General features: G+C 42.6%; 1 protein-coding gene across 24 annotated transcripts in view; it reads left to right on the forward strand.

Moving 5' to 3' along the window:
- The window catches only part of KCNMA1 (potassium calcium-activated channel subfamily M alpha 1), a 762,349-nt gene that overhangs the window by 424,524 nt on the left and 310,117 nt on the right, over positions 1-27,708 (forward strand). For all 24 annotated transcript variants that reach the window (XM_068982831.1, XM_068982832.1, XM_068982835.1 and 21 more), the window contains 2 exons: positions 19,503-19,596; positions 20,793-20,904. In XM_068982831.1, coding sequence (XP_068838932.1) covers positions 19,503-19,596; positions 20,793-20,904 — 206 coding nt within the window. The remainder of the gene's footprint in view (positions 1-19,502; positions 19,597-20,792; positions 20,905-27,708) is intronic.

Below are 27,708 nucleotides of genomic sequence, written 5' to 3' on the forward strand. Positions count from 1 at the left end.
TCTATGAAGAGAAAAATACCGATTCATTAGTTTGAGAGAAATGAGGTTTAATCTGGCATTAGGCATTTCGTTTTGGGATGCCTAAGTGACACAGAGAAATCAAGTGCCCCCGTGGAGATCCTTCCCATTATAGGATTCAAAATCTCCTGTGTCCCTTTTGGAGCTTTGGCTTTTCACAGCCAGTGGGTCAGTTGGCCTCACCGAGTGGTGAACCTTGCTATCTCCAAGATCAGTCTCATTCTAAGGCTTAAAATCTCCTTATACATCTTAGGGGAGATAACCTGTAACTCTCGTGGGACATGGAAGGCCTCCATAAATTAGTCTTTTGCGGATACTGCATCCACTAGGCATTGTAGTAACATCATGGCCACAATAGTTATTGTCGCACTATTAAGTTCTCAGTCCATATGGGAGCTCTGGGCCCATTTAAAGTCAAGTGAGAGGTTGGGATTTCTCTAGAAGGCTTGGCAACTCATCTAGGTGCTAATGGATTGTGATCAATTGTCCCTAGATCCATCCATTTCTTGGTTCTATCCTTCTCCTCTTCCTTAAACATTTGTTGAGGGCCTACTTCTTGGGCACTCTGCTAGCAGGAACACAGACACAAAAAATGACCCCACAGTCTCTCTTAGGGGACTCACAATCTATAGTAAAAAAGGGAGAGAGATGAGAAAACAAATGAATGACCACTGAGTGAGTTAGGAGTGCTGCAGTGAAAACACCCATGAAGCACGGGAAACCCAGAAAATGGCTCACCTCCTTCCAGGTGAGGGAAGGATTACGGAGAGCTTCCTGGAGGAGATAACCACTGAGCTGTGTTCCAAGGTGAATGAGAAAGAGTTTTCAAGGGAATAGCACAGGCATGAAAGAGGCGGTTGACTTCACCAGAGCATTCTTTCTTAGCTGGTGTTCATTCTTATGGATGCCGGATAGTTCTGTGAGTCTTCTGTCTTCCACTGGTTAAAAAATTCTTAAAATATATATATAACACAGTTAAGTTAAGTTAACTACCTTCTTCATAGTAGGAGCTTCTGGCTCCTCAGGGAATGGTTTGAATAACTCATGTATTTCCAGTTTGAGCTGTTCTGATTATCTTTTAAACAACCAGGGAAAGATGGAAGTTTCAGACGCTTCATAAGCCCAAACCACCTGCAGGTAATAACAGTGTTAGGTTAACAGCAGGGCCACATCTTCTATTTCAGGAAGGATTGAATTGGCTCTTCCTGGATATTCGTTTGTGAGGCTTCAGTTCCAGGAGATTTTATTCTTTGCGTGTTTCTCCATTTTTCTTTTGTTTTAGAGAAAACATCTTAGAAAGATAAAACAGATGACATATTTCTTGAAAAGTCATTGATATTTTAAGGATCTATCTTTACTGCCTTACTTTGGCTTGAGTTTACTTCCAGAAGAATTACCTAGGACAACATCATTTTGGTAGATAGAGTGGATAGTTATGCTTGGGTGACTTGGAGGATTCTGCAAAAACCTTTACTCCAAAATATCTCTTTCTAAATTGCAATTTAGAATTTTATAATTCTACAATTATAAATTCATTCCTAAAGTGTTTTAGGTTATTTTTTTTAAATCTAAGTATCTCTTCATAGGTCTTGTTAGATGTTCAAGCTAAATTTAGAAAAGGCAGAGGAACCAAAGATCAAACTGCCAACATCTGATGGATCATAGAAAAAAGCAAGAGAATCCCAGAAAAACCTCTACTTCTGCTTTATTGATCACACCAAAGTCTTTGACTGTTTAGATCACAGCAAACTGTGGGAAATTCTTCAAGAGATGGGAATACTGGACCACCTTACCTGCCTCCTGAGAAATCTGTATGGAGGTCAAGAAGCAACAGTTAGAACTAGACTGGGACAACAGACTGGTCCCAAATCAGGAAAGGAGTACATCAAGGCTGTATATTGTAACCCTGCTTATTTAACTTATATGCAGAGTGCATCATGTGAAATGCCAGGCTGGATGAAGTACAAGTTGGAATCAAGATTGCCAGGAGAAATATCAACAACCTCAGATACACAGATGACACTACCCTTATGGAAGAAAGTGAAGAGGAACTAAAGAGCCTCTTGATGAAAGTGAAAGTGGAGAGTTGAAAAGCTGGCTTAAAACTCAACATTCAAAAAATGATGATTATGGCATCCAGTCCCGTCACTTCATGGCAAATAGATGGGGAAAAAATGGAAACAGTGACAGACTTTATTTTCTTGGGCTCCAAAATCACTGCAGATGGTGATTGCAGCCATGAAATTAAAAGATGCTTGCTCCTTGGAAGAAAAGCTATGCACAAACTAGACAGGATATTAAAAAGCAGAGACATTACTTTGCCAACAAAAGTCCATCTAGTCAAGGCTATGGTTTTCCAGTAGTCATGTATGAATGTGAGAGTTGGACTATAAAGAAAGCTGAGCGCCAAAGAATTGATGCTTTTGAACTGTGGTGTTAGAGAAAACTTGAGAGTCCCTTGGACTACACGGAGATCAAACCAATCCATCCTAAAGGAGATCAGTCCTGAATATTCATTGGAAGGACTGATCCTGAAGCTGAAGCTCCAATACTTTGGCCACCTGATGCGAAGAACTGACTCCTTGCAAAAGACCCTGATGCTGGGAAAGATTGAAGGCAGGTGGAGAAGGGGATGACAGAGGATGAGATGGTTGGATGGCATCACTGACTCAATGGACATGAGTTTGAGCAAGCTCTGGAGTTGGTAATGGCCAGGAAAGTGGGGCATGCTGCAGTCCATGGGGTCACAAAGAGTCAGACACGATTGAGCAACTGAACTGAACTGATCTCTTCATATCACCTTGTACCATAATTAATCAGGTCTCAATTATTGGCTCCTTAGTATGGGACGTATTGAGCTCCAGGAAGGGAAATGAGGATACAAAAAACAAACAAAAGGATAGCTTAGTCCAGGTGCAGCTTTAAATAAGGGGAGATCATCATAACATGAGCAGCATCACTCAACAAAACTCATCATCCAACATCTGCTTACCTGAGGAGATTCCTGCTGGTTAATCTAGGAGTTTCCCTATCACATTAGTGACCTATGTCTATCGACAGTTGATTTTGTCTTGAGGGATCATCTGTGAATATTTGCATAGTGGATAAACAACATCTCTGCCTCAATTGATATTCCTCTGAGAAAGGGAGAAAGCTGGTTAATACTGATGGGCATTGCAAGCTTCTCTTGTACCTCTTTTGTATCTTTTGGAGTTGAACACATTACTACACAGATAACAGGTGCCAAAGAAATGACTTCTAAAGAAATCAACTTATATATATATTTTAAGGAGCATATTAAAAAAGCAGAGACATTACTTTGCCGACTAAGGTCCGTCTAGTCAAGGCTATGGTTTTTCCAGTGGTCATGTATGGATGTGAGAGTTGGACTCTGAAGAAAGCTGAGGGCCGAAGAATTGATGCTTTTGAACTGTGGTGTTGGAGAAGACTCTTGAGAGTCCCTTGGACTGCAAGGAGATTCAACCAGTCCATCCTAAAGGAGATCGGTCCTGGGTGTTCATTGAAAGGAATGATGCTAAAGCTGAAACTCCAATACTTTGGCCACCTCATGTGAAGAGTTGACTCATTGGAAAAGACCCTGATGCTGGGAAAGATTGAGGGCAGGAGGAGAAGGGGACAACAGAGGATGAGATGGTTGGATGGCATCGCCGACTTGATGGACATGAGTTTGAGTGAACTCTGGGAGTTGGGGATGGACAGGGAGGCCTGGCGTGCTGTGATTCATGGGGTCGCAAAGAGTCAGACACAACTGAGCAACTGAACTGAACTGATCACCATAAATAGAATACCTGCCTGACACCTGGGTGAGATAACTGTAAGCAACCAAAAATAACTGATTATTTTGCTATTATAACTTGATTTTGAAATAGTTTCAAGGAGTTGCAAAAGCAATACAAAGTTACTGAGCACATTTCCTCCAGTGAGAGTACCGTATGTTGAGTACTGTATGTTACATAGCCATAGTATGCTATTTAAACCAGAAAACTGACATCGGCACAATATTGCTGACTCACATACTACCTTTTTTAGCTTTCTGTTGGTTTTTAGAAGCACTTTTTTTCCTGTATAGTTTGAGGATATTTTATTGCATGTTTTTATATTTTAACCTCTCCAGTAAGAATACAGAATTCTTCCATCAGTACAAAGAAATGCCACTGAGAGAAGCCAAACTTTAAAAAAAGATCAATAAATTGAAAAATATACACCAACATTTTCATAAGGTCACATTAATGAATTTTAAAACGGTACTTGTTTCAAAACGGCAGATTGAGGTTTAAAATCCCACTAAAAACTATTGTAATTCAGTTGACTACTTGTGAATACGGTATATGTGGGTTTTTGTTTAAATCAATTTTTTAGCCTCTCCAAATAAAACCTTGGTCACTTCTGTTGATCAGTATGGAAACTTGCTATCTACGGAAAATTTCTTCTCACTGTGTCCTGTTGATCTGATACCACAGGTGGATGGGCGCATATGGGCGTGCACACTGTTATCACTACTTCTTGGCTGGAACACAGGTTTGGGCAGGAAGAGGTGAAGCAGAGATACTGAGTTGCTGGGGAAGATACTTGGGAACATCGGTCGGAGCTCTTATCTCTTGTGATTTTCCAGTTGGTTTCTCAGAAAGTTGCTCAAGAATGTTAATTCTGGGGAGGGGGCTGTGTAGTTTTCTTTTAGTTTGAGTCAAGACAGCAAGAGGGAAAATGCACCACTTTTGATAGTATACTTTCCCTTTAGAAGTTACCCAGAATGTTCGATGCTCACTTAACTTTCTTGTAGAAGGATGGTGGGGACTTGGTACTCTCAGATGATGAAGCAGAAACAGGCACGTTTTGTTTATATACCGTTGTGACCATGTGATCATGCTTGACTGGTGGATTTTCATTTGTTCCAAATTCATTCTAATTTGGAGTTTCCATGAAGCCAGGACAGGTGTACAAATGCTAATATGAAGAAAATGAACCCTCTGCCCTCAGACTTTGTGAAAAAGAAAACATGATTAGCTAAACTCACAGTAAGAACACAGACCTATCACATTATCTTTTGAAATGAGATCATGGTCCAGGGGCTGCCCCACTGTGATGCCTTCCCAACTGTACCTGACCATTTCCTGAGTGTCTGCTAAGAGCCGGGTAGCAGTTACTTTAGAGAATATCAATCTGTGTCCCTGGAACCAGCAGAGTGCAGGTCACAGAAGGAAAACCTCCGAGAAAATTGCCAAATTATGGACTATTATAGTTTTGTTCAAAACTGTAGTGTTTTTAGAAAACATTCAACTTAAATGTTCAAGTTTGTAATCAATAAAATGGAATCAATTGCAATCAAGTGGCAACAGCTACACCTTGAGGCATGAGGAGAGGTGCTGGGAGGAAAATGGATTTCATTTCTACCGGCATCTGTCCCCGTCCACACATTCCAGGGATCCTGGCGGATGTCCAGCTCTCTCTGATCGTGTCAGTTTGAGGGCATGCCCTGCCCATTCATGGCTGTAATCACAGGTGCAGGGAAGGTGAAGTTTGAGCTCATGCGTCCAGAACATTTTAAGAGGACTACTATTTCTGGTCAGAACCAGGAGAAAGTGTGAGTTGGGGCTAGATTGCACCATCCTTTGAGTTGTGTTCAATCTGTCAGTGATCATTCCTGTCGCCTGTGGCCTTGATATCAGAGAGGGGCATGATAGGCCCCTGCTGAGTCAGTAGTATTTTTGTTTCTTTAAAAGCAACTTTAAACTTCTGTTTTTATTGTTTTTGCTAATCAACTGATTTTGATAGAAACACCTTTAGGAAATCTCACCTGTAACGAAGGTTCTGTGAAGTGGTCAAGGTACACATGGGGTGAACTCACTTCTGACCTGTTGTGCATGCTGAGATGATGGAAAGACTGCTCCCCTCAGGAGTGGGTTTAAAGTCAGGCTCATAAGTGGCTTTCGGGGATCATAGTAGCATAGGGTTACCTACCCTTGCACCTACCCGAGTTTTCATAACTGATGGGTTCCTTCGATATACTTCACACTGAGAGTCACTGTGAGCTCTGTAATTAGTATGTTAAGGATTTTGTCACTTAACCATCTATATTTATCTGACCAGCTCAGCTCTGCACCTGTAATGAACCGTAACCCAGGAAATCATGGTGTGTATCTTCATGTAACCGATGCCTTGCTTTTCCTGAATTTTCAAAGTGTTGAATTGATAATTACGGATGATGTTAAAGAGTCCAATGAGTTATTTGTTCAATGCAACATACATTATAAAAAGACCTGCATATATTGGGTGGGCCAGGGACACCATCTCATCTGAGTAATGACTCGTTCTGTCCCCAACTTCCCCGCTCTGTCTGTCCCCTCCTTGGCCCCAGAGCTGCCTCTCCTCGCGTGTAATGCCAGTGCTCTGGACAGTGTTTTGTTTAGAGTGGTTTGAACATTTTTCTGCCTGTGTCTTTCATTGCTGAAGTAACTCACCTCTCTCATATCGACTCTTACCCAGGAGCCGCACTGCAGACTCTTTGATGTAGGTCTTTTCTGCATGGCAGCTAAGGCCAAGCTGTGATTTTCATTGCATGATGCAACCTCACCCTTTCGGTTTGTCGCCTCCAGGTTAACCAGATCCTTTCCCTGCACTGCCCATGCATGTCACGTGCTTCCCCGCCAGCCCCGGACCTGAATGTAGTAAGCACTGGGCGCATGCATGGAATCGAAGCGGTGAACATTCTGATGCACTAAAGTCCTAGGATCTAAGATTCTCTTTGCCTATCATTGAGGGCCCCCAGTTTGCTGTGATATCACAAAGGCCACGCAGTCCATTGAAAGATCAAGCCTAGAAAGTTGGGAAAGAGAGAAATGAATCTGTTGTTGTTAAGGATAGGCTGAGCAAAAGTTAATGACAAAGAATTTAGAAGTGAGAGTCATTTTTCCAAATAGCGTTTTACCTACTGTCCTACAGATGCCCACCTCTGCATAGATGTGCCCAAAGTGACCAGAGTTACAATACCTTATCACATTTTTCTGAAGACTGTTAGCTCATTTGCTTTTGCTTAGATCTAATCATTTAGATCTAATCTTTTGCTTAGATCTAAATTTATATACCTAATTAAAAAAATACCTCTTAAGCTACACGTCCTGGGGAGTGTGATCATGGATCTTTCTCTTAGATTATTGTATTAACAGGAATACCACTAATTCAACTTTAAAAGATGTGGACTGGTTGCACTGAAAAGGACGATCATAGCCATTGAAACATGTTGACATTGTATTTGCATTATTAATTAGTAATTGCAATCGCTGTCTCTCTTTGAAATATATTTTGCCTTAGGGCTTTCTTTAAATGTGTTCTTTTTTTAAAAAAGCAGGTTTTGTTTCCTCTGTTTTACTCCCTTTTATTCTCAGAATGGACTTTTATAAAGCGTACTTGTCAGAAACTGTTTTCTTACTAGAGTTTTTTGTTATTGTATATAAATAGAGACATTTTAGATTACAGTGGCTGTAAATTGAATAGGATGACAGGTGGGCATTAGCAGACTTCTGATAATCCAAGGGTAAGAATAATAATTCCTAGACATTCTTGGCAGTACTAGCTTGGCGGCACCCCTTAGATTAAAACTATGTGCTGAGCAGTCATAATAACACAAAATTGAAGGCTTTATATCTTGTTTTAAGTTTTCCCTCATGAATCGTGAGTTCTTTATATCTGGGGGATTTAGTAGATTGAAGCTCTTACCATACTTCTATTTTCTCCTATTTTATTAAACATATCCTAGTCACCCTATATAAATAGGCTTGGCTTAGAATTTCACAACATGTCCTTTTGGTCACCAGTGTAAAGGTCCTTTGAATGGAGGCATTTCCCTTTCTGAAAGGAGCTTAGATGGCATTATTGTGCAGACAGACCTGTGCAGAGCAGGTGATGCTGCCCCCCAGCATGTTGAAATGCTCTCACTTGCCCAGGGCTTTCATCTGGGAGTTTGTAAATGCAACAACTGATCCTTCTTTTTAGGTTCTTCAGCAAAGAGGCTAATTCCTCTTTCTCTGAACACTGCAGTGCTCCTGGATAAAATGAAAGAATTTCTGAAACCCAACACAGTGTGAGGATAAGTGGGTCCATTCGTGGAGACAAAGGAGAAGATTGTAAGGAATCAGATTTCCAGGGTCTTCCTGAGTCCTTCCCATAGATGGTTTTATAGTGATGGGAAAACAATTCTCAAGGAAAAAATCAAAGATGTAGCAATATAATTGAAAAGAGGACCTGCAGAAGGAAGAAAGGAAAAAGAAACTTCACCCCATAGAACATGTCATTCATGATATTCTTTACTAAATTTGGATCCAAAATCATGGGGACACCATTGATTGATAGGATAGAAAGAGCTTTTTTTTTTCTGAGGCATGAGCAGGACTATTTTGATAAATAAGTGATTTCCAATGCTAAGAAAACGAAATGAAGGAAAAGAAATATTCTAAGAGATAAGTTGTTTTCATGAAGTAGTTAAGGATAGTATAAAAGAGTGAATACTTGAAGATACGGTTGTAAAATCATGGGATTTAACAAGTTACCATTTTCCTTGTTAGTGATGATGGTTTGTTTCTAAGGCAACTTCTATGGAGAGGTTGGTCTCCATGGCCCAGGTCACTTTATAACATTCCTAAGGAGTGACTCTTCTTGCTTTGTACTCAGCAGACTCGAGACTTCTAATCGGCAACATCTCAGACTCTCCTTTTTGGCTGTGAGGCTGCTGAGCGCTCAACAAAATTCCTAAATAGGAATACTTGCGAAACTTTCATGCCTCAGCTGTCAGCCAAAGACAGAGCTAAGACACAGCTATTTTATTTCCTTGTAATAAAGGTATAATTGTTCTGTATGCCAGATGTCAGAAAGACTTGTATCAGGTCTTTCTCTGTGTCTTCTTAAAAATCAAACACCAAAAAACAAATGAAAGAGAGAAAAAAAACCTCAGGATGTCAGAAACAAAGCTATTATCATTATACTTTGGTATCACTTAAAATTCGTATGTAGCTTTTAACAAATGGCAGGGTCCTGGTGTTGAGGATATATGTTATGTGACAGTGTTTTCTATTCTTCAAAGCCAAGTTGCAGGTAAAGGGGGCAGCTGTTTCTTTAAATAATTATTTTTTCTCAATACTGTCCCCCAAAGGGCCTTGGACCGCCAACAGTCAGTGCCAGGCAGGCCCTCAGTGTTAGCATTCTTCATCAGGGTAGCCCTTTGAATGAAACCACTGAGGGGAGTGCTTGCCATTCTGCTTGGGTCCTGATGTGGCTGGGGTGAATAGCAGGGTTGAAACTATCGTAGTTCTTTTAGGCTGCTGATAGAATATTCAATTTTGTCAAAGAGAATAGGAAAGGGAGCTATTTCATGCACCCTTATTAAATGTATCAAGTGAGACTGCCAGGCTGGTACCCAGTACAGGCTTCACCACCCTAATCCTGGCAGGTAGACCCATAGCAAGGAGGCATTGCCAAGGTCAGGCTGTCCAGGCGCATCAGGATTATGTCATGGAGGAAGATAGTGATGGAAGCATATGGCATAAGCTGAATAAGTAAGAAACAAATGAATGACCAAGAAGTGTCTAAGACAAATATAAGAAGAAGGGACAGAGAGAAGAATTTTGAAGTCTATATCCAATAATAGCCCAAAGAGATTCCACGATGATTTGAAAACCTGTTGTACTGTGGAAATCCCAACCCACCTGCTCAACCTTGCCCCGATGAGCCAGCTTTTGTAAATAGAGGGCTCATGCTTTTTCTAGAGGACTTTTGGCAATCCAGAGAGTTTCTTCTGTGGGCAACCTTGAGGCTGAAGTGCCTTGAGACTATCCCAGGCTATTCTTCAATCTTGCTCTCTCTTTAAGGAGCAGGCACACCAGACAGTTGCTCCCCGGTGTCTCAAAGCTGATGATTGGTTATTACTAGTTAGAAATGATTGTTTATGGGCCTCTTAAAACGTGTTGAAACGTTTAACACCCAGAAAAAAATAAAAAGGCATTGGACGCAGAAGGCAGTGGTGGGATGACTGCTCATTTTTTCCTTCCTCAAGTCTAAGCTTTTGTAGACGTGAGCGGAATAGGGCTCCAGGAATCAGAGGCACTACTGACCATCCCCTTTCCCCTCTGCCAGGCACTATGTCTGAATTCTTTCTTCTTCATGCAGACCCAGGACTTCTTTTTCCCCCTTTCTTCTCCCCATTTCTAATCACCTCATCCAGGCTGTCTGGTGTTGTGGATGGTTCCAGAGTGAAGCTGGAGTTGGGTAGAGAGCAGGCATGCTGCTGGAAGGCTGTGGTACCTGCACGAGCGTGTGCCCATCCATGGGCGCCACCCCACGCCTGTGCGTGGTTCACTGACCCAGCCCTTGAAGAACTCTGTTTCACAGTATCTGTGTGTGAGTGTCTGTGCACCAAGGGCTGTTTCAACCATGTACTCCATCACGTCCCTCTACCAGAAAAATAAGAGGAGCTCCACTGCAGAGGAGCTGACTCGAGTCAGTGGAGGCAGAGAAACAAGAGAGTAAGAATCACTCAGTCAGCCTCTTCAGACAGTTTGGTGAAAACTGAGGCAGTGCTCATTTGGCAAGACTTTGTTTAACACAGTAGCTTAACTCTGATTTATTACATAAAAGTTTCTGGCAAAGACAAATAGTAATTCCACTCTGGTAACAACTGTGATTGAAATAATTGTAGTCTGTAAATAAACTGCAGAAAACAAGCATTAGTGGGTAGGTTTTCTTGGATATCATTTCGAGAGTCCAGCACTGAAGAAATACATAATCTTATGGACGTAGAATTGGAAGAGATATTCAGAAGACCTGTGACTGGTTCAGCCCCCTCCCTTTCCTTCAGATCCATGCTAAGCCATCCAGGCAAATGAAACTCTTTCCTCTGCTCAAGACCCGAAAAAAGGAGAATACACATGTCCTGTGGCCCCTTATTAAAGTGACTCATGGTCTTCTATGCTGGGAAATCTTGGTTAATTATTTAGTATTTATGAGACTTGTATGACTGCCTTCATGGAAATATCTTTTTCCCGGTGTTTCTGTTTTTCAATGTTACCCAAAGTTAATGCTGTAATATATAGAATCACACCAGATGTCAGCTCACTGCAAATCCTACTGGGCATTTGAATTATATTGCAACACCTGATAAGGAGGCAATAAAGCAGATACAAAAAAAAAAAAAAAGAGTGTGAAATAACTAATTCTGTCTGTTTTTGTTCATTTGGAGAATTGCCTTTTGGGGCATTTTTCTACAAACATTTCTTATTATCATCATTACATCTCACAACAACCTTTGAGGCTTGTGCCTTATATCCAGCTTACAGATGAGAAAACCAAGGCTTGGAAAGGTCAGATCATGTGCTTACCATTCTGTATGACTAGCAAGGGAGAGTTGGTATCTTAACTCATCTGTTGAAGTCTAAAACTACCCAACTGCTAACCACTCTTGAAGTCAATTTATAATGCCCACATTTCACTTCTGATTTACTTATTCAAGTGCTTTGGTGGATTAGAAGACAGGAGAGACGAAGATGAGAAAGAAAACCTAAACTCAGATAGCGTATTGAAATCTTGTGAGAAAATTCAGGAGAGCTCCATAAGAAAGTGACAGGGGTTTCCTGAAAACAAATTGTCTGTGTGTTTCACTGAAGAATCCAGTGTGTAAGGAACTGACATGTTTTGTTCTCTCCGTCAGCAATCTGTGTCACTTCCTTTGTCTCCAGAAGAATGCTTAATTATTAGGGCTAAGCATTCAGGTAGGCACCCTGAGCCGTACAGCCACTCTGAAGTCTACTGCTACCATTGTTGAAGGTTCTCGGATCACTCAAAGCTCAAGAAGACAGAGCATGTAGGATTCCAGCAAGTAGTGAGGGTTTATATACTACCTCTCCATTTGTTCCAATTCATTTCAACATGACCCTAATGAGGCATATGCTTGTGGCTGTTGGATTACATCTCATCAGTTGAGCAGAGGCATAATTAGAAGCCTGCTGCTGTCAGAAAGATTAATAGGCCGATTGATACAAACCCATAACCGAAGATTTCCCAACAAAGCCATTTAACCAGCTGGCTTGAGATCATGGTACGGCAGTACTGCAAGTAACAAAAAATATTTTCTGTGCACATCAGAGCCATTGCAAGATCTAAGAAAAGTGTTTTAAGATGAAACAAAGGGCCTATTCTGATGTTATTATTACTGTTAGTGTTGATGAAGAAATGAACGAATAAATGAACACATTTACCCATCAACAGTAACAATATCTTAGAAGAAAACAACTTCAAGATGTTCGATGATAAAGTCACCATGACGGTGAACAGAACAGGTCGACTTCTGTTTGGTTAAACTCATGAAAACTACACAACTTACTTAATACGTACCCCACCCAGTATAAACACCAAAGCACCAAAATTGGAAAGATTAGCGATTGCCTTGACACTGAGAAAAGCAAACAGATAGAAAGCCTTCACCTTGGATCCATTCAAGACCTGGGCACTCCTGAGGTGCTGTCTAGTTTAGAAGACCATGTTCTACATAAAGATTCTTGCTTTATCATTGACTAGTAAGTATTATACCATTCACAAAATCCACTATTGTTATTAGCTTGTAAGAGACCTAAAATTCTTGCAAGAGACCCAAGGTACCAGCTCATGGTAGGAAGAGCTTTGGCCTGGAGCATGGTAGAAAATAAAACTAGAGATTCAGGCTGAGACTGGGTTTCAGAGGGTTTTCTCAGCCAGACTTCGAGTTGATGCATGAGGCAGGAGAGAGCCTCAATAGTGGATGGATTTTAGGTCTCTTTTGTGAGACAGAAAATTATATGAATAATAACATTGATTTCTAATTTGGAGTATATTGTAATGTCTGGCCTCCCTTTTAAAATTTCTTGGTCTCAAATATTCTGATTAGCTGGGTGCTTTTATTTCTATTTTGTGGGCAAGAAAACCAAAGCATTTTACTTATCCCATATATCCTAACTATACTAAAAAATCACAGTTCACTTAGATTTACTGCCTCTTCATCAAGATAGGTTTCTTAATATCCATGACTATATGATGTAATTTTTCTATATTTTGATTGAATGGAATGCAAAACTTATTCATTGTCTAATCCATGATTAGAAGTATTAACAGTATCTAAGGATTATCACCCATTGCTGTATACATTCTTGTTCTTCTAGAATAAGAGAGGCTGAGAGAAAATTGAGGTATCCATCTTTAAGACTGTGGAAAATTGGATTTATTTCTCTATAAGCAGAGGAACTTACCTCAGCAGTTAAGGTCAAGCTCCATGACACCATGACTGTGCAGGGTCCCAGGAAGGCCTTTTGGGGATTAGTAATATCTCACATGTCAGTCTTTACAGAGGAGGGTTAGATACAGTTTGGACAGTTCAGCTTCCTCGGAATTTTCCCAGAACATTCCACAAACACATACATGTTTTTCTAGGACAGTTTTACCTCCTCCATGAATCAGTCACACCCCCATTGTCAACTCCTATTGATTTATATAAGCTTCATGCCAGGCCCTGTGGATGGCAGATACTATGCCTTATGCTTCTTTCTTCCTCTCCAAGGATACTGCAATTGGTCTGGAGAAGGGAGGTGGTATGGCAGAAGGGCATTGAGATTTTCTATCCCACCTCTACCACATAGCTGCATGATCTTGGGTAGGTTTCTGAGCCTCTGCTTCTCTGTATGAAAAATGGGGAATAGACCAAAATATCTGCTACTTGATTTTGCCAAGTTGTGAGGACAAGTGCAATAGTATGTGTAAACTCTATGCAGTTGCCAAGTATTATTATATTGAGTAAGAACCAACATTCCAAAGCAGTTTAGAATTCCTTACTCTTTCTTAGTGCTGTGAGAATTCAAGACGGGAAAGTTCAGCGATGGCAGAAGTCAAGGCGTGCCTTCTGGTTGGCCTTGAAAACTGCCTGAGATCTGAACTCAGAGAGGAAGGAGCATTTGAAGAGTTCACAGCAAAAGCATCGAGTTAGGATTAGGAATATGAGAGTCACATACATGAAGTGGCGAAGGCCCCAGCTCTGGGTAGGAAGAGCTTTGGCCTGGAGCCTGGTAGAAAATAAAGCAGGAGATGTAGGCTGAGGCTGGGTTTTAGAGGTTTTTCTCAGCCAGACTTGGCGTTGATGCGTTAGGCAGGAGAGAGCCACAGTGGTGGATGGATGACACCTTTTAAGTAAATTAATCTGGCAACATTGCAGAGGTGAGACTAGGAGGAGAGTCTGGAACCATTAAACGTATTGTATTCATTCATGTCTGCAGTTCTGTGGGCCTGAACTCCCGTGGTCCATAATCCTGGTGGGAATTGAGATGGTTTCATCCAATTTAAAAAGGGACTAGCCACAAGAGTGAGGAGAATGTAAATGCTGGAAATTATTTCCCAAAGTGCTATTTTGTTCCTCAGCTAGTCCCTTCCCTCTCATGCAGTTGTTTATTAAATCATTTCGAATGTCTGCTGCTGCTGCTGTTGTTGTTCATAAGATGCTTAACATTTCTTTATCTCTTATAAATGACAGTCTCCATAACCTCTCCCCATCCAGCCCTCATTATTTTTCCTTCTAATCTTAAATGAAAAATATGCTCCTCAGGCACTCTCTGGTTGTTAACTGGAATGTCATTGGTGAAGCTTGCATGGTGGCGTTGTATTTATTGGCTTGGCCAAAAGGTTCATTTGGGTTTTTTCCATAAAATCTTGCAGAAAAACCTGAATGAACTTTTTGGCCAACCCAATAATTACTTCCCTGTATTGTCTTAATTCTGCTCCACCCCCACCCACCTTGTTCACATCTGAAACTGAAGGTCTCCTTTTAACCCCTTGATCACAGCACTTAATTAAGTAGTAGGCAGGTGGTTGTCCAGGGATGGGCCCAAATGCTTAATCCTCTTTATTCAGGTCTGAATGGGAATCACCTCGGGCAGCAACACCTATCCCTAATGTGTAGTTGCAGAAGAGTTCTTCAAGAGCTGTGATTCTCAAAGTGTGGCTCCTGGATGAGCAGCAGCATCTGGGAAATGCAAATTCTTAGGGTCCCATACCAGACCCACTGGATCAGGAGCTCTGAAAAATGGGGTCCACCAGTGTTTTACCAAGCCCTCTAGGTACATGCTAAAGTTTTAGAAACATGGTTCTGGGGAAATATTTTGAAAGGTTTGGGCAGCCAGGCTCAGAGAGTTAGGGAAACAGACTTCAGAAAACATTAGGAAAAGTGTAGAGGCTGAGAAGAGAGGCAGTTACTTCCTTCTTGGAGATAGTCCAGACATCACAACTGCCAGAAGTGAGACTTTGTCCTTAGTCCCCTACCCTTTGAAAAACAACCTGGGCAGTCATTGCTTACTTCATGCTTTGGAAAGACAAGTTCTTAAGTCAGTCTTCAAGGACTGTTGAATCTTCCTGCTCAAAGGTCTTCATCTGTCTTGTTAAATAGGTGGAGAAACAGATATATTTCCCACTTTGGTCAGTCTCATTCTCCTCTATAGAGGCATCTGAATACTAAGAATATGCTTACTTGATGGTCAAGAGGAAACAGAGGTTTGTATTTCAGTCTCTGTTCTACATTGAATGTTGATCCCATCAGAAGGAGCTTTTTATTGAGGTTCTTTGGAAGGTGCCCCAATCATAGTGTCCTGATCAAAATGCTAAATTTGCCTAAAGTTTTAGTACCAGGCTTGGTCCATGGACTGTAGGAGCCTAGTAATTAACAGTCTAACAACTTACCAAGTATCTTAGGTCCTCTAATTAGTAAGTTACTAGTTAACCAAGAACAATTGACAGAAAGTCAGCTCTACCACTGGACTAGTGTTGTTTTGTTTTGTTTTTCAGTTTTTAAAACCCTTCTTTTTAATCTGTTGGCAACATGTCTATAAAAATCCTATTCTAATGTGGGCATGCCTCATCAGAATGGCAATCCAAATTTAAGTGTGTAATTCAGAGTCACTTCCCTTTGTAGGGAAAAAGAAAAAGTGATTTCTAACTCCTAAAACTTCTAGACAAGGAACTCTATTTAACACAAAAAGGAAGAAGAGTTTATATTTCATTCTCCGTTCTACAATGAGCGTTAATCATTAAGATAAAGTCTCGTTGGGAGGGAAATAAATCCTGGCTAGTATGGCCAACCCTTTTGTTGTTGAATTCTGTGTTTTCTTTTTATAAGATCAATGAACTTTTCTGGGGGTTGTTTCCATTTGAGGAATGAAATGATGGGGCTTTAGAGTCTCTGCTCTGTGGTCTTTGATGTATGAGTCTGTGGACTAAAGGCACTTGGAGGATTTATCTCAGAGGGGATCCTGATAAACAGTTCTGATCTCTCTTGAGAAAACGAGGCAGGAGCTTTCTCCTTGGGCTCTCATGCCACCAGGAAAGAGCTGAGAGGGATAGAAAATAGACTGATCACTCTGGTCCTATCTGGGTTCCAGGGGCCAGCCTCTTCCATCTCAGGACTTCCTGTCTCTCTCCTACTTCATCTTAGCAGAGTGGCTCATATTACTGGTGAGCTTCAGCCAGAGGGAAAGCTGCCAGCCCCAGCAGCACAATTTACTCCCTTTTTCATTTCAGCTCAAAGTATAAGTCTCAAGGAATGATACAAAAGGATGATTAAATTAATTCTCTAAAATTCGGAAAGACCAGAGAAAAGGTCTATTATGATTTCAACGTTGTTTTCGGTAAATCAGGGTGTTGTAGAGGTATATTTTTCAGCATAGTGTTCTTTACCATCAAGCTCTCTTATGGCTGCCTTTGGGGTTGGGCAATATAGGAGGAAGTAGCAGAAATGACTGGAGAAGGCAAAGAATGGCACCCCACTCCAGTACTCTTGCCTGGAAAATCCCATGGGTGGAGGAGCCTGGTGGGCTGCAATCCATGGGGTTGCTAAGAGTCAGACATGACTGAATGACTTCACTTTCACTTTTCACTCTCATGCATTGGAGAAGGAAATGGCAATCCACTCCAGTGTTCTTGCCTGAAGAATCCAAGGGATGGGGGATCCTGGTGGGCTGCTGTCTATGGGGTCGCACAGAGTTGGACACAACTGAAGTGACTTAGCAGCAGCAGGAGCAAAAATGACAAGGAAGGCAAAGGATAGTGGAAATTAGTTGCTACAGCCTAATTCCTTATACTCTCTTAATTATCTGCTTCCATTTATGTTGAACCAAAATGTCTTTAATGGCATTGAGCTAGCATCTCTTCCCCCACTGTCCCATTCTCTCCCACAGCCTAGCAAATACTTCCCCTACTCAGTGTGTTTCCAGGTTACTATGCAATTGATCACAGAAGCCATGGAATTAATAGGAGTTAAGGAACTCACAAGGACCCCCAAATATGCCACCAGCGACTATTGCGAGGGCAATAAGTAAGGTGATCGTTTGGCCTCGGTGAAGCGATAGTGGGTTTTCCATAACAGACTTGGGATATCTCTGTCCCCTTGGTAATATACACATCAGTCTTGATATGGACAAGTTTATAAGGTACAGCTAAGTCACTGCTAGCACAAGGAAAGACATGAGTACAAATTGTATTTCCCTGCAGGATCCCCACCCCCATCCTCAATCTCTTGCTCACTCTTATGCACACACCTACACCCACACATACACCATTTACTCTTCAATATTTTGGTAGCGCATCATACCTGTAGCTTACATAGTATAGAGATGCATAGTCTCCTCATCCCTTGGGATCAATAGCGGACTTCTGGTCAACCTAGTTCATATACTTCTTTCCACTGCACCTAGAGTAGCAAGGAACTCTAATACTTGTGGACCCTGTGGGTCTTGCTCTTAAAACAAAATTCCATCATAGATTGAGGACTGCAGAAGTGTCACTTGTTAACTCCTGTCCTGGATTCTCCTTTTTTTCACTGAATCTGAGTAAGAAAGCAGGCAAAGAGCAGTGGCAGGCTATGGTGTCCAGTCTCTTCTGCTCCTGCCTGCTTTCATCATTGGAGGAAGCAAATTCCACGCTATCTTTCCTCCCACTTTACCTTAGTGAAAACCGAGTACTTGCCGTTTCCTTTATACAAATGGTTTGCAGTGTTTGTTTTCCGTTCAGTCTGCTTAGTTTGTAAATCCAAATGTAGATTCCTCTTCAGGCTTGTCTGTAGGGTTTTCCACATATCTGTGATTTGGGAGATGACAAACAGCATGTTTGACTTGTCATACAGATGAAGAATGGATAAATCCAGTGCATGTAACACGGTCGGAGAGTCCCACAGACTGAATCACCCTCCCTTTAAGTGGGCCCTGCATATCTGTACTGCACAGACCCCTGCCTGTTGAACAACCAAGAATTGTCCTTACTGAAGTACAACTATACTAACTGGTATTGCGTGCGGCAATTTCCAAAGTGGTGATACTTGGAAATGCTCCATCCTGCACCTCTCAAGTTAGCCCTCTCCCATCCTGGAGGTCCATGTTGCTTCCCATCTGGGGAAAGTATTTTACTTCTCCCCATCCTCCCCTATCCGTTTCCTCACCACACCTTCTTGACGTTCCTGGCCTGAGTGGTTCCACTGGCTTACTGATAACACTGTCCTATACATTTTCATTCACAGCTTTGAAAGGCTTTATGAGGCTTTCCTACTTCCCATCCAGCCCAAACTTTGGGACTTCTCACACTCTGATCCTCTGATCAGTTTGATGCAGGAAAGCACATGGAAGCCACGTACCAGTTTGTATAGTTGTACCCTTTTGAACTGCCTACTCTCGAGCAAAGTAAGAATGTGCTGGGGATTCGCATTTGCTGCTTGACACACACAAGGGCAATTAACCTGCATGCCAAAGAAATAAAAATTAACCCTTAGAGTACTGCTTCAATAGATCGATTTAATGGTCTTGAATTCTACCAGTTGGGCAATGCTTCTTCCCCAGATCAGAGTGCTGCATAAAGGTCCATATTTAGTTTCACCAGAACATCCACCAGGAGCCTCTCCTCCACGGCTTTCCCGAGATGCTCCTGGTCCTTTATCACTAATCAACCAATGGCTTTTAAAAGGTCCAGAACACAACTACTGTGTTTAATTGAAAATGGACTTCATTTCTAACGTGCTGGAGAGTGGGAGGGACTGCTTTTTAGCTTAGGTTTGTGTCCTTTCAAAGAAAGAAGTCAGTTCTTTAAGGGTTAATATGAAATTGAAGAATTCATTGGTCTCTTCTGCTTGTCCTTCCTTCAAGGTGTCTGCATGATCCTCTTTAGATTCTTAGCTCAACTGTTGAATGATGATGGAAACAATACATGTATCAGATGACAAAAACAAAGAACGAAAGACTGTATGGTTGAATGGAAAGGCCCCTTGGCAATGCTTGCTTGATGATCACAGGGGATACAAAGAGCAAATGTTTTATTTTTTGAACGTTCATTTCGTCCTCTTCCCTAAGCACCGTCACTGCACAGCGATGTGGAACGTGTGACGATGCTTTTCATTTACCTCTTGCTTTTCTCTTCTTCCTGTCTAATAGCCCAATAGAATCCTGCCAGAATTTCTACAAAGATTTCACATTACAGATCGACATGGCTTTCAACGTATTCTTCCTTCTCTACTTTGGCTTGCGGGTAAGTTTGAACGACACTGCTCAGTATCACAATGGAGCGCGTGAGTCTCGTACGTAGGGACCATTCCCCATCGGCATCTGCTCCCGCAGGCAAGATGAAGCCCAGTGTTTGCAGGGGAGACAAGAGACCGAATTCTGATTTTCATTTTGTGAGAGAGCCCTTTCCTTAGGGCAGCATTTCCTTGTGTATATGTTAATTTTGTTCTGAGCAGGAGAAATAAGGATTGAAAGGACTATTACACCCTTACTGGTGTACTGTTCCTCATGTCTCCATTCACGCACGAATGCATGGTTGCCTTAAACAGGAGGAAAAACCTTCCGCTCTTAAAACTATGTCTATCAGTGCTCACTTCACTGAATCCTGAGAGAGCAGTGAGTTGTGAGGGTTGAATCAAGGGGGTGGATTGGCAGAATTGAGGGCTTGGAGGATTTATCCAAACCATGTCTATAAAGGGAGCTATACACAGACTGTGTGGGTGAGTATTTACAGTAGAGACTTTAAGAAAGGTGAGGTCACTCAGACTGCCCTCTGATGCTCTTGAAAACCACAGAAAAATGTACTCCCTGATCTTTCTCCAAGGCTCTCAGAGCATATAGTCACTCTCTAGAAAGGACTATGGATCCAAATTCTAAGGCAGAAATAGCAAGGGACTGGCGTAGATATAAGAACATAACATCTCCCTCTAGGCCCCCGTGAAAAACTGAAATGTACCCTTTGGAAGAAAGAGTATAGTTTGTTGCAGAGCCCCAGTTTGAGTTCCCTGAGTCATACAGCAAATTCCCACTGGCCATCTCTTTTACATATGGTAGTATATATACTTCCATGTTACTCTCTCCATTCCTCCCACCCTCTCCTTCCTCCCCCATACCCGTGTCCATAAGTCTGTTCTCTATATATCTGCATCTCCATTGTTGCCCTGTAAATAGGTTCATCAGAATCAACTTTCTAGAATGGAAGGGTGGGAAGAGGTGGGAGGTGGGGGGGAGGCTTAAGAAGGAGAGGGGCACATGTATACCTATGGCTGACTCATCTTGATGTTTGGCAGAGACCAACACAATGCTGAGAAGCAACTTTCCTTCAGTTAAAAATAAATAAGTTTTTTTGGGGAGGGGTGGGGGGGGAGAAAGAGTGTAGTTTGCATGCCAGCACCATGCTTCTCATTTTTCTCTCTCTCTCTTGTTTTTTCTCTCCCCCAGTTTATTGCAGCCAACGATAAGCTATGGTTCTGGCTTGAAGTGAACTCTGTAGTAGATTTCTTCACGGTCCCCCCTGTGTTTGTGTCTGTGTACTTAAACAGAAGTTGGCTTGGTAAGTCGATCTCTCTCCCTTCTTTCTCGCTGGCTCCTGAGCCATGGCTGAAATATATAAGGTGGTGCATCTGGGATGCATTGGAGGTCTGAGAATGCATGGAAAGAAACCTTCCTGGATTTGTGTGAACAACGCTCAGAGTTTTAGAAGTTGATGGTGAGAGTTTTCTCTCAGAAGCAAGCACTGGCCAAGAAGAATGTGAACAGTGGGTGCTTCAGAGAATGCAGTTCTATCATTGTTGAAGCCCAGTGGTCATCATGGTCCAGCCAGAACCTCTACATTCATGGTCCTCTTACTCTTCATTCAACAGAGAATGGGCACAAAGCTTTCCACATAACTGCTTCAGGTGCCCCAGGAGGCCTGCCTGCCAGAGTTAGCTTCTGTCTGCTTCACAGTTTCGTGATGGCTGGACCCTGTGTGGTTTAATTAAAATTGTGAGCTCCTTTGTGGGGTGGGATAAGACACCTTCACCTTGAGGAAGATCCAGCTTCTTCCCGGTGTTAATGGAGGAGCTTTTGCTGGAACTGTGTTCACACCTCACTTCCTATATTTGCTTGACAGGTCACTTCCTGTATCAAGTCTAGGATAATTTAGTGGGAAAAGTAACTAACTCTGAGGATGGTCAAGAGGCCAAAGGTTTAGAGAGGCAGCTGTTGGGTTCTCTTTGCCACGCTGAGGAATTTCCTCACAATGTTCTTGCTGTCACGAGTCTACAGGGGAAGAGGGGAGGCTGAAATAGGACTTGGAAGACTATGTGTGGGTTCCCTCTGTCTTTATTTTCAGAGATTTTTGGTCTTAACCTATTTCTTCAAAGTAATATAATAGCATCAATAGTGAAAGATGTATAAAGAAAATATTAAGTACCTCTTCTGCCCACATCCATCACTACCCTCTCCCCAGGATGCTTAGTGTTACAGTCTTCCACATCTTTCCTTTGTGCTGATTTCACCACCAGCAAACGCAGATGTGCACACATCACAGTGTTAGAGATGGTGGTCTTCATATGAAATCATTGTTATCAGTCACATCACACTGCAGTTGACTCTCTTACTGCTGGTAAGTGACGGCCATCCCTTCAGCTCTGTAATGATTCATTTTATGACAGCTGCACAAAATCCCATACATTGCTCCAGCGTATTTATTCAGCCGTCACCCAAATGATGCGTCACATGACTGTTTACTTTTCTGCTATCAACAGTGGTTTAGTAAGCACTCTCATCCACGTATCCATACAGTTCTAGCTTTAGAGAGAATTCCAGGTTCCTGGAAGAGGACTTGCTGGATCAAAGAGTATGTGTATTTTAGTTTATAAATGTTAACGGATAACTTTTTAAAAATGTTGTGTCAAAATATGCTTCTGCTAGCACTTTTGATGTCCTTGCTAGTCCTGTAACTTCATTCTACCTAGTATCAAGTACTTTTAAAACAAGAATCTTTTGTATATGGTGTGTGCAGTAACGCATACATGTATGTAGGTATGTGTGTTTCTCATGTGGATTCTATTTTCTGCTAGTTTTCTCATTTGAGTCGTATTTACTTTCTCAAGGGGAATGTTTTTGCCCTTGATCTGAGATGTGCTCTCTCAGGTGGGATTTTTCTGGCCAGCATGGTGAGACCATTGGAGCCAGACACCCAAGTGAGAAGCGTTCTGAGTGTCCTTTCGTGGCTCTGATGCCCAAGGTCCTGACTGTTTCAGCTGAGCTCTGAGCCCGCCTTGTGATGTGAGGAACTCACTTTTCTTCCCTCTACCTGCTGTTTTTCACCTGTAAAATAGAGGTTGGGCTAGATGATCTCGAAGATTCCTTCATTTCAGAAAATTTCTAAACCTCTTGCATTGTTCATGGGCACTTTGAGAAAATTTGGGATCTTGGTTGTTGTAGAGGACAGGAAGTTAGTGAAATTAATCACCAGCATACCTGGGTCAAAGTTATGTATGGACTGCTAGCCAGAGCTCTTTCTAAACCAACACACACTCACACACCCACCCACTCACCCACCCAAGCAGGCAAAGGGAGGGAGAGAAGGAAGAGAGTGGGAGAGTGAGAGGGAAAGAGAGAGAAGGATGGAAGGGAAAAGAGAATAAGGGAGGAGGAAGAAAAGGAATCTTCCTTCTCTTCTTGGTTGGGCTCTACTTCCTCTGTGCACTTGAACAGACACTACTTTTCTGGACCCTCAGTTTTCCCACTGGAAAAATGGGGGATTTGGACTTAAACTACCTTCCAGTCCACGCACTTTCCAAACCTGAATTTGATGTCAGGGTCCCTTGTGCTCCTGGGAGATGGAGGGGACCCCTTCCTGATTGCGGTGGAGACATCTCCACTCTGCAGCTAGCAGGGCTCACCCCTGGTGTGGAGCCAGGTCTCCTTTTTTTGCGTGAGTGAAAGTCTCCCTGAATAGTCACCATCAGGAGGACTTAGATCTTGTAAAAACCCATTCCTTTTTGTGGATGATGTCATTCTGACTTTTGGAGGGGTTCTGATCTAGCAAAAATCTATTTGCGCAAACAGGAAAAGGGAAGAAAGAGGAAAGGGGGTTAGGGGAGGGATAAATTAGAAATTTGGGATTGGTAGATACAAACTATTATATATATAATAGATAAATAACAAGGGCTTACCATATAGCGCAGAGCTTCTCAGGTGGCTCAGTGATAAAGAATCTGCCTGTAATACAGGAGACATGCATTCGATCCCTGCTTCGGGAAGATCCTCTGGAGAAGGAAATGGCTACCCACTCCAGTATTCTTGTCTGGGAAATCCCATGGGCAGAGGAGCCTAGCAAGCCACAGTCCATGGTGGTCACAAAGAGCTGGACATGACTCAGGGACTCCCATGGACGGAGGAGCCTGGTGGGCTGCAGTCCATGGGGTTGCTAAGGGTCGGACATGATTGAGCGGCTTCACTTTCACTTTCACACACATGTACTATATAGCACGAGGAACTGTATTTAGTATCCTGTAATAAACTATCATGGAAAATAATATGAAAAATTATGTATATGGCTTCCCAGATGGCACTAGTGGTAAAGAACCTGCCTGCCAACGCAGGAGATATGAGATGCAGGTTCGACCCCTGGGTTGGGAAGATCCCCTGGAGGAGGGCATGGCAACCCATTCCAGTATTCTTGCCTGGAGAATCCAGAGGAGCCTGGTGGGCTACAGGCCATGGGGTTGCAAAGAGTCTGACACAACTGAAGTGACTTAGCACACGTGCGCTGATAAATCACTTTGCTGTACACCAGAAACGAGTACAACATTGTAAATCAACTATACTTCAATTAAACAAAAAAAAGGGGCAGGGACAGAAAAGAGAAGAGTAGTGAGGAATGCTTTGCTTCAGTTGTAGTTGCTTTTCAAAAAAAAAAAAAGCTCTAACATATGCTTTAATTTGCTGGCGAATTGAACAATGTTATAAAGCAGCTATTATGTGCCAGGTACATTTTCCATATGATTAGGGAACAAGAGTGAATGAAGTAGGCAGCATCCTGCCCTCTGACATTGCAGTGGGGGAAGAACAGGAAAAAAAAAAGCCTAACAAATAAGTAAATTTTATAGTATGTTCGGAAGCGTAAGTGCTCACTCACTTCAGTTGTGTCCAACTCTGTGATGCTATGGACTGCGGCCCTTCAGCCTCCTCCTCTGTGGGATTCAAGTGCTATTGAAACTGGAAACAAAGACCAACAACCTTTGAGGCTATGAGATAATAATAACTACTAATAACCTTTCTCCTCTTTCAGGAGAAAACACATTTAATGAAATACTTTTGGTTCTTTGGTGACTAAGCCTCTTGGGTGAAATCCAAAACTGGTCTGCCTATTATGGAAGAGAATTCAGCATAGTAATATTTCAAGGAGGTCCCCATTGTGATTTAATACATAGGTTATTGCACCGTGAAACAGTTATTGTTCTGATAAGCTGCCAGAGATAAAATGAACATTCCCATGAGGTGTGGCTTATAAAGTAAAAGGAATAATTCTATTAAATAGGGCATTTCAGAAAGTGCTGCCCTCCTCTTAGTAAATGAAAAGTACTGCCTTTGCTGGCAGAGGTTTGGGACAAAATGCAGGAAAATTGAAGTCTGTCCCAAATATGCACATGCTTGTTGCTGCTGCTAAGTCGCTTCAGTCGTGTCTGACTCTGTGTGACCCCATAGACGGCAGCCCACTAGGCTCTCCCGTCCCTGGGATTCTCCAGGCAAGAATACTGGAGTGGGTTGCCATTTCCTTCTCCAATGCATGAAAGTGAAAAGTGAAAAGTGAAATTGAAGTCACTCAGTCGTGTCCGACTCTTAGCGACCTCATGGACTGCAGCCCACCAGGCTTCTCTGTCCATGGGATTTTCCAGGCAAGAGTACTGGAATGGGGCACCATTGCCTTCTCTGACATGCTTCTTGAGCCCACGGTAAGTTGTGTCGGACATTTCAGTCATGTCCAACTCTATATGACCCCATGGACTGCAGCCCGCCAGGCTCCTCTGTCCATAGGATTCTCCAGGCAAGAATACTGGAGTGGGTTGCCATGCCCTCTTGCAAGGAATCTTCCCCACCCAGGGATTGATCCTGCATATCTTATGTCTCCTGCATTGGCAAGTGGGTTCCTTAACACCTCAGAAGCCCAGTCGAGAGCAGAGGACTGTGCTGCAGCTGGCCCCATGGGGGATAAAAAGTGAAATATCACATCCCCTGCCTTTACCTTTTCTGGAGCATAACTTGCATCACATTTGACTTCCTACTCTTAACACATGTTTGCATATTATATAGTACAGTCTTTATTTTTTTGCACGCATCATCTTAGTCCATTGGACAGTCTGTTAATAAAAACGGCTAGTATTTATTCCGGTTGTGCTACGCACTGGGCCCTGTGATAAACCCTTGCATATGTGAACTTGGTTCTTAGAGCAAACCTGTTAAGTAGGAATCATTTTCCCATTTTACAGATAAGGAGACGCGGGCTCAGAGGAGCGCTCTCTCCTGTCCAGGATTTTGTAGCTTGGGAGTGGGGGAAGGCCTTCCTTACCCAAAATCCAGTCTGACTTCATGCCCATTTTCTTATGCTGTTCTTCTGCGTCTGTTCTGACCCTTTAGAGAGGTTTGGGGTTTTGAGGACTGGGTTGGGAATAACTGAGCCACGTTTAGTGCTTGATGTTGGCATCTCTCTAACTCATCCTATTGCTTCAGGCAGGCAGGGAGGGGAAGAGGTCTTACTTAAAAACACACAGCTCGTAGCTCCTCTTCTCAGTCTCCCTTATCGACTGCCAGTTTCTAGAACTAGAGCTAGCGTGGAGGCTCCCGAGTCTCAGACTATCCTAGCAACCCGGGGTCCTAGCAACCCAGGGGCTGGACCTGCTCCGCCTGAAGAGAGAGAGAGAGGCTGGGGGCAGGTCCTTGATCAGTAGAGCCGATTGGCTCAGAGTCCTGTTTTGGGCTCCACCGCCTCAGTTCACATTGTGCTCAGCCACTGTTCATGGGTTGCTTTGAGCACGGTCATTTTCCCTGCCATAAACTCAGTCTTCTCGCCTCTCCAGTGGGGATCATGATAGCACTCACCTGAGATGAGTGTAGTGGAGATTCGGTGAAGTGTTACAAGTGACCAAGCACATGGGACCAGCTTTGTGAACAGAAGCCATGGTTATCCACAGCCTTTCTTTCTAACCTCCCTGTCATATTTTAAAGCCCCAGAGAAGAAAACAAACCAGAATGGAACCAAAAATAAGGGAGTGGGATGTGAGGACATCCACGTCGGCAGGCAGCAAGTCAATGCTTATTTTAATTCTTGTTCCCACACACCAGCTTATTCACAAAATCCTTATCCTGCCTCCCTAAAATAAATGTACCTTGAAATGAGAGATGGATCTTATTTTGAGACTCAAAAAACATGCTCTGGGGAGAACTCTTTTGTCTGTTTCTCTCATTCTTGTGGGAACTATGTCCCCAGGGTGGGTCAGTGGGTGTGCCTCCTTGGTTCATGGGTATGTCTTTGTTGAGGGGCATCTTACAGAATGAACGGCAGACGGTAGAGGAAAAAATGATATACAGACATCAGCCAGTCATCTAACTGACTGTTACTGAGTTACCTGCTGTGTGCACAGTCCTGGGGTAAGAGGGACACATGCTTGGCCGCCTTCTTCCCTAGTTTTACTGTGATTTCCAACCTTGCCCACCTCCTCTCTGACCGCTGAGATCAGGGTATGACGAGGAGCTCCAATCACTGGTCAAAAACGGAACTTGCTTCCCTAGTCTGTGTCAGACCTGGCCTTAGGCCTTTTAGTAAACTCTGCTAGAAAATAGAAAACTTTGCTTAAAAAATAGAAAAATGAGTTAGTGTCCAGTCATGGAACAATTAAAATGATTGAGTATCTGCTTAGAAATGTATGCCTGAGCAGTGACTCTTAGTGTCAAAGGTGGTTAAAACAGGACTGTAAAAAAAAAAAAGTACAGGTCCTTAAAAACAACGACAGGACGAAACACAGTTCCTGTCTGAGACCAAGGTTTCAATTTAGTTTTGGAACCAAAATAAACACACATGCAGCAACAGCAGGTAGCACTACCCGCTGTATAATTACGTCCGAAATTGCGAGGTCCAGGCTGTCAGGGCAGTGGGAGTTCGGAGGAGAAAGCTCACGTGGGCAGAGGAAAGAGAGGAGGCTTCTGCAACGGGCTGGGGCTCAGCTGAGGCTTGTGATGCTAGGTGAGATGGGCAGAGTAGGAAGAAGTGAGCATTCTGCAGGGAGAGGCGCTTACCACGTCCGGTGAATGGCAGGTGCCCACAGATGGTAATACCACCCGAGATAAGAAAGTAGCTTTACAGTTC

The sequence above is a fragment of the Capricornis sumatraensis genome, chromosome 10 (assembly GCF_032405125.1).
Source record: "Capricornis sumatraensis isolate serow.1 chromosome 10, serow.2, whole genome shotgun sequence".
NCBI classification, from domain to species: Eukaryota; Metazoa; Chordata; class Mammalia; order Artiodactyla; family Bovidae; genus Capricornis; species Capricornis sumatraensis.